The sequence below is a fragment of the Portunus trituberculatus genome, chromosome 46, assembly GCF_017591435.1.
Source record: "Portunus trituberculatus isolate SZX2019 chromosome 46, ASM1759143v1, whole genome shotgun sequence".
NCBI classification, from domain to species: domain Eukaryota; kingdom Metazoa; phylum Arthropoda; class Malacostraca; order Decapoda; family Portunidae; genus Portunus; species Portunus trituberculatus.
This window is the reverse complement of record NC_059300.1, coordinates 23,824,249-23,832,103: the sequence shown is the minus strand read 5'-3', so window position 1 is coordinate 23,832,103 and position 7,855 is coordinate 23,824,249. Positions and strand designations below refer to the sequence as shown.

General features: G+C 47.9%; 1 protein-coding gene across 1 annotated transcript; it reads left to right on the top strand.

The window, feature by feature from the left end:
- Positions 1 to 41: 41 nt before the first annotated feature.
- Positions 42 to 842, top strand: LOC123520125. Its single transcript, XM_045282058.1, has 2 exons — positions 42 to 629; positions 746 to 842. Exons 1-2 carry the CDS (start codon positions 42 to 44, stop codon positions 815 to 817), a joined length of 660 nt encoding a protein of 219 aa, XP_045137993.1. The 3' UTR covers positions 818 to 842.
- Positions 843 to 7,855: the final 7,013 nt, after the last annotated feature.

Genomic DNA, 7,855 nt, shown 5'->3' with positions numbered 1-7,855 from the left:
GGGGTGGAGGAGGTGTCAGCTGGCCACCGAGATGGGCGTTTATGCGCTACTTCTCCGCCCTGCAGCCTCCAGTGCTTATAATGGGGGACTTTAACGCCCATCATACATGTTGGGAGCCTGACCTGTCACCTCACCACCACAACACCTCTGGCAACGCTCTCTTCCAAGCCTTGTTAGATCTAACACATGTCTCCCTCCTCAGCCCTCCTGGACTAGCGACCAGGTTTCATCCCCATACTGGTGCCGCCTCGGTGCTCGACCTGTTCCTTGGAGACCCTACCTTCAAGGACTCCACCTTCCGCACTGGACCTTACATGGGCAGCGACCACCTCCCTCTCCTCGCCTCCCTCCCACAAGTCTCCCCACAGCCCCAACCTGGCTGCATGCCCCGCTGGAGGCTCAATTCTTCTGGCTGGCGCTTCCCTCCTCACTGGACACCCAACATCTTCCCCTGGATGAAGCCGCAACAACCATTGCTAGGGTGCTGTCCGAGGCTGGCACAGCTGCCTTCCCACTCATCACCTGTCGTCGTCCACACCGCCCTGGGAAGCCCTGGTGGGATGCAGCCTGTGCGCAGGCAGTACAGGACCGTCGCCAGGCTTGGAATCAGTGGCGTAGGACCCCCACTATCCATCCAGGCTGGCCGTGCTTACCTCCACCTGGACGCCATCTGTGCCAAGACCATCCTCAAGGCAAAGCGAAATGCATGGGGCCTGCACTGCTCCACTCTCTCCTTCCGCTCCTCTCCCAAGAGTACCATGTCCTTTCTCCGCTCCATGGAGGGCAAGTTGGTATCTCAGAACATCCCATTTTCTGATGATGATTCTACCCCACTGGCTGACCCTGAAAAGCAAAAATCTTGTCAGAACACTTCCACCTCAAGATTGGTTTACCTCCTCCTCTTCGTCCGCCTCCAACCCTTACTTCAGTTATTGAAACTGCCGTCTCCTCTCCAGCTCTCCCATCCCTTGCTCAACCATTCAAGCCTCATGAACTCTCCTCAGCCTTAGCTACATTAAAACCCGGTAAGGCGCCAGGCCTTGATAAAGTCCCATACGACTTCATCCGCCACCTCACCCCACCCCTACGTGCCTGCCTCCTTCAACTATACAACAGCAGCTGGCAATCGGGGCAGTTTCCATCCACCTGGAAACCCGCCATCCTCATCCCCATCCACAAGCCTGGAAAGGACCCTACACTCCCTTCAGCATACAGGCCCATCAGCCTCCTCTCCTGCATTGGGAAGCTGCTGGAGAGGTTAGTCAACACCCGCCTCACCTGGTGGTTAGAAGCTAACAACAAGCTAGCAGAGGAGCAATGTGGCTTCCGCCCTCACCGGAGTACCCTGGATGTGCTGGGGCAAATTGAGTATCACATCTGTGACACTTACCGCCAGCGTCAAGTCATGACGGCCCTCTTCCTTGACCTGGAGGGAGCATTTGATTCGGCACCACATGAGGGCATCCTGTACAAGCTGGCACTCATGGGCATCACTGGCACCACCCTTGCCTGGGTGCGCGACTTCCTCACCGGTCGCTCATTCCAAGTGGATGTTGGTGCATCACTGTCACCTTCCCAAGGAATTCATCGTGGCATACCTCAGGGATCCATTCTTAGCCCCCTTCTGTTCAATGTTCTTTTCTGACCTACAGATTCCTACCCACTCTCATCTTCTCTATGCTGATGACATTACTATCGTTAGTCGAGCACCCACACTTTCCGAGGCTCAGGGACCACCTGCAGGAGGCTGCCACTGCCTTGGGTGCATGGATGACAACCTGGGGGCTACAAGTCAGTGGCTCAAAGAGCTCTCTCATGTGTTTTACCATGAAAAAGCTTCCAACTCCACCTACCATCACCTTAAGTGGGGAAGCTGTTCCATACTCAACCTCACACACCCTCCTCGGACTGCGGCTGGATGGCCCTTGCCTCTACTGGGTAAATCACATCAGTTATCTCCGCACCTCCTGCAACAAACGCCTGGATGTGATGATGCGAATAGCTGGCATCCGCTGGGGAGCCAGTTGTGACCTGCTCCTCCACTACTCCACCATCAGGGCCAAAATGCAGTTGTTTCTCTACAAGCAGAGAGTGCCTGCTTCCCACCCCCTCTCTACCCTCCACTCCAACTCAGGGATGGATCAGCAAGCTCCTGTATGGCTCCCCCCGCTACCCGTCAGCCACTAATAGTGCGTGCCCTGCTCAGCCTAACCATTCTCCACTTACCACCACCACCTCCACAGCCTGTCAATCCCTACTTACCTTTTCCTTCATGGCTGGACGTCACCCAAATTTTGCTCTCCACGTTCCTGGGCTTCCTCCCAAACCATCTGTGAGTGGATTAGCAGCAGCCCACTTCCAACAGCTGGACTGGTCCATTTATCACCACCACCTCAAGCAAGATCTACACGGACGGCTCCAGAGATGCTTCCCTGCCCTCCTCGGCAGCAGCTATATATGACGCCAGTACAGCTATCTGTAAGACATGGGAGTACAGATGTCCTTACCACGGAGCTCTTTGCCCTTCTCCAGGCCCTCATCTACCTCCGCACCTCTCACCCGAAGTCCATGGTGGTAATTTACACCGACTCCCGCTCATCTCTCTCTCCTCCTGTCCCGGCAGCCATCCTCCGCCACAACCCTCGTCCACTCCATCCAGAACACCTTCCTCCATCTCCTGAACACTGGCTGGGATATCACCTTCCAGTGGGTGCCTTCCCACAGCGGCATCTAGGGGAATGAGGTGGTGGATGCTGCTGCCAAGATGGCCTTAACCCATGTAAACATTACCCCCTACCCCTCCAGCTTCATTCTGCCAAACGGCTCATATCTTGCCTCTGCCACTCATCCTGGGACTCTTCACTCAACAACGCACTCCGAGTCACCTCTATGGGCCTTTACCGCAGCCTTGGGTCAGGAAACAGTCCCGCACCCTAGATGTAGCACTCACCTGCCTCCGTCTGGGCCACACAAGACTCACAGCACACCTGCATCGCCTTGGTCTATCACCGGACCCCTACTGTGCCTGGTGCAGGACGGTTGAGGAAACCATCGAACACTTCTTCTTACACTGACCCCGCTTCCACTCCCACCGTGTTGTGCTTCGTGATCACCTTGTTGCCTTGGGTGTGTCTACCTTTGACCTGCCCACCCTGTTGGCAGCAGCGGGCGTCCACTCCTCACACCAAGCTGCAGTTCTCCGCCTCACCTGCGTCTTCCTGAAGAAGTGTGGACAACTACCCCTGCCTGTGATCACCTCACAGGCCTCCACCAGGGCTCATAGGATCTATGGGATCCTCGAAGCCCGAAAACAACAACAAGATAAATGTCACTTACTCTATGTATAAGAAACTCAACATGATGCAAATAATGCTTATGTAATGTCTGACATCAGAACAGAAACTAATCCCTTTCAATATTTAGCAGTGACCTGGTCTTGAAAAAGCTGTGAGGTAACTTTTAGCACTTTAACATCCATACATCAACAATAGTTCTGCAGAGTTCCATGTCAGACTTTGTGTTAGAAGCAATTATTAGTACAAGAAAATAATGGCAGGGTTTTCTGTTCAACACGAACTGTATGCCTATGTAAATTACAAAGAGCCACATTCATGTCATGCTCTCACACCACATCTTTTTAGTGCGTTCAATGTGGTACTATGTACTAGTCATTGGCAGATCAGAGACCATAAAGTAGTGGTCCCACCATTTTGTTTATTCCTACTTTCAGTATACTAATATTAGGCACATAATCGCACCATATTGTAGACGGCAATATGACAGACTCTAGTAGTCTGTTAACTTTTGCTGGGTTCCCGAGTCACATGGGTGTGTAGGTGAGGTAGTAGAAAATGAAAACATTTGCAAAGTTCAGTTATTAACAGGATACCTATGTTATGTGCTGCATGTATAACACTCACAGCTGTGACCTGCAAAGCTTCAGTATTATTTCTTCTGTATGGTTTACACTGTTGTCAGTGGTTTGCACTTAAATGCCTCCTTCACCCCCAATCTCAGTATCTGGCTGTGTGGAACCATTCTTTCATAATGACTTCGACAGAGGCTGCTGTTGTATGCCTATAGTCTGGATGCTTGCATACACTTTGTCAAAAAAAAAAAGTACAAAAAATTAGTCCATTTCTATTTACTTCCTCATTAAATATGGTCACAGTTTAAAAAAAACTTGAACATTTGGTTGCCTGACCTACACACTTTACTTTTGCAGTACCTTCTATACAAGGCTTATATAGTAATGACAGTATATAAATATCACATATATCACATGAAAAAAAACAGCACTCCTTGAGTGGGAGAGGAGTGCTAGAACAAGCAAGGAGGGAGTGCATGGACATAGGGAGGTGGAGGCTCTTCTGCCGTGGGCACGCCCTTTGGGGGACACTAATGGAGAGAGTGAGGCATAAGAGAGAATAGAAAAGATAAATAGATCGAAGCAAATTTAACTACTAAACTTACTGATAATGGTATTCTTCAACTTCAAGATGCCAAAGCTCTGTTTCTCCCCTTTGCCACACCAGTTGTATTGCACAGCCAAGGAGTTTGTCACAGCATACCTAAGAATGCGCCTTACTGTGTCTTGCAGGTTAGCACTCCTATCACACAAAGAAGTGCAATCTGAAATGGAAAAGAAAAATCTTACACCTAATCTAACACACACAATCAGTTGCTCACAAAAGTATCGGTGCAAAATTCGTTGAAACATTTTGGAACATGGGGAGAAGCTAACCGAAACTTCACTGTCCGTCATGTCGTATATTTGTAGACCTGATGCTCGTAGTTGTCCCTCCACTCTCTCTCTCTCTTCTGACCTTTAATTCTGCCTTTCTTTTCTTTCCGCCCTTTACTACAGATGAAGAAAAATCTTACTTAGTTAATACTGTAAGTCTCACTCCTGCCGTTTCGAAACAACAGTCTGCCGGTTCGATTCTTCCAAACCAGCAACATACAGGCATATCAACCCTCCCCAGAAAACCTGATTGAATACGTCCATAGCTATCAGACCCCCATGTACCGATAGTTTTGTGAGCGACGACAACATCCATAGTTTGCACCATTAGGAACACCTATATTTGCATATTTTTGTCATTTTCAATCAGACACATAGATAAATAACCAAACGTTTATATTATGAGGTATGTAGGCATGAATATCAGTATATATATTTTTTAATAGGGCTTCCACAAGAGCGACAGTTTGGCGCGATAGGCAGGACCAACTTGTGAATTAAACCAGCTGGCGAACAATGAAAACTACACAGATAGCGATTGGTGCCATTATAGGCATATATTATAAAGTCTATGGAAGTTGTATGAAAATAACAAATATGGGTAGAATATTGTTTGTGTAATCATACTCTTCATTGTCATGAAAGCCCCGTTAACTGGAAGGACAGACAGCATTTTTGTAATCTTACACAAGGTGCCAGTCAAGGACAGCAAACAATTTCTCCCTGATTTCATTTTTTTTTACAACATGCATTCTAATTTATGTTTACTTATTGAAAGCCCTGTAAGTTTTATAAAAATAACAAATATGAGTAAAATATTATTTCTATATTCAAAATACTGATCATTGTAATTCAGGCTCCATCCAGTGAAAGTAATCAAACTTAACCTAACCATTAAAAATGTCAATGAAAAAATGAAAGCACCAAAGAATATTACTAAGCTAACCAAACCAAATGTATTGAAATCTAACCTAACTTAACTTTGTGTGCATATGAAATCATTATTTTACCGAACCAAATACTAACCTAACCAAGCCAAACTAAATCAAACAACCTAATCACTAAAAATGTCACACTGAAACAGCCCAAAAGAAAATAGACTTTTCAAACTTGCTGACAGTCTTATTTATAATTTGCTACATATACAAATGGGGTTCAAATTAGCCAAGAGGAGCTATATCCTATGAGACTGGTTAGAAGTGTCTAACTTATTAGTAAGCTAAACTTGAATAATACCACTACCATGACTACTACAACAATCAATAATAATAATAATAATAATATAATATTTACCTATTATATCATGACAGGGCCAGGCAGTGGACAGAGATAAGGTGTGAGAAGCCAAGTCTTGGAGGGGTACCCACTGTCTCTGAGCAAGTGGCTTCCTGCTGGCACATATCCTCCGCCAAACAATACTGCCTATCCACTGCTGTTTAAATTACGCGCATCATGCACTAACCCTGGCCTCACTCCACAGGGCTTCCCTCACAAGATTGGTCACAAATAGAATACCTTCCCAGTCTAATCTGTACCTCTTGATGAGTTCAGCATCATTAAGCTCATTTAAAACGTCCCTTCTACAATTATTTCCTCTGGCTGATGTGGTTGTTGCTCTCATGGCACTGCCATGTTGTTGTTTACATCAAGCTCCATCGTCCATAGCACTACTAAAGCAGGCCAGGTAGACCCAGGCCCAGCGCTAAGCACAACATTAGGACCGACGAAAAAATTTAAGTACGTTTTCTGGCAAGCATTTGTTGAAGGCGACACCCTAGTTCTCCGTCACCAAACTCCACTAACATTTTGGGTCCAGCTGGTTGGAAGAGATCATTCTCCCGTTATTCTCTTCCCATATTGTTTTCACCCATTTTGCTGTTCGTGTCATAGCTTTGCATGCAGCTCTGTGTAAAGCTTAGTTCCTCTGGTTGGGGCGTCTCTTGTACCACTGCCACATCCTGTACTTTTGCTCAGCAGCAATCTGACAGCAATACCCAAACCAGAGCTAGCCCTTAGGGCTCAATCTGTACGGATGTCGTGATGTAGCTCGCAATTAACACCGAGTCCCACAGGTACTCGCTCACGCCAGGCCTTGCAGCATCCCAGTCAGCTCTCCAGTGTTGGTCCTGAAGCCAAGAATGTTAGCCATCAGGATGGTGAGGGTGGTGGTGGTGGTAATTTTTCTAATGGTGCAGTTGTGGGGTGGGATAGGGATGCCGAGTCCAGGCTGGGCGTCTTCTGCACTAGTCAGCATGATGCCCTCTGCAGCCACAGTAAGGAGGCAGTGGCATAGTGGATAGTGTTGAGCGTGGGATCGGGCAGACGTCCATGCGTAGGTTCCAATCCCACCACGTACAGCCTTTAAAAAAACACTTTGCCGTTTGTCAAGTGGTGTAAAGTTACTTACATATCACCATGATACCCAGGTTCTAGGTGGTTACACTCAAGATGAGCTTGGGCGGTGATATGGGCCCTAATATGGGTACCACTATAAATAAAATTGCCTGCGCCACTAATGGGCGGAAGCTGAACAGTGGCAGCGATACTTGGTTGCTGTATGTCTGTTTCCTGTTATTGAAGTTTTACTGTGTCTCCGCTCTGTGGATGGCCAAGTTGATAGTGGTGGAGGCATTAATGACGGCCTGGCGATGAGAAGGGGGGTTGTTGGTATGGCCAGTAGCAGCAGCAGTGGTGGTAGGTCGAGAGGGCTGAGTCAGTGGTGGTGGTTGGCGAGTATGGTCGAGGTCAGGATTGTAAGTGGAGGTGAGGTGTTGTTGGTCACCTTCCTTAGTGCTTTTGGCTTGCCTGACTCCCACCAGTCAGCCCAGCCTGAATGCGAGGCACACACCTCCTGCCAGTCGCTCTGTATCTTGCGCTGCAGGCTTGAGTAGAAGGGAATGGAGAAGGGGCGACTTGTTGCACCTGTGAGAGGCAGTCAATAGCGTCAAGTGCTCCCACTAATGCTGCACTCTGCTGTTGTACCTTATTGCTGTGATGCTTGTAGGCATCAACAGTGCTCTTGAGGGAGAAGATCTCATTTCTCTGCCTCAAGATAATATCTACCAGGGCTTCAGGAGGTTGCTGAGCAGTTCCTCCCTGATGACAGCATCC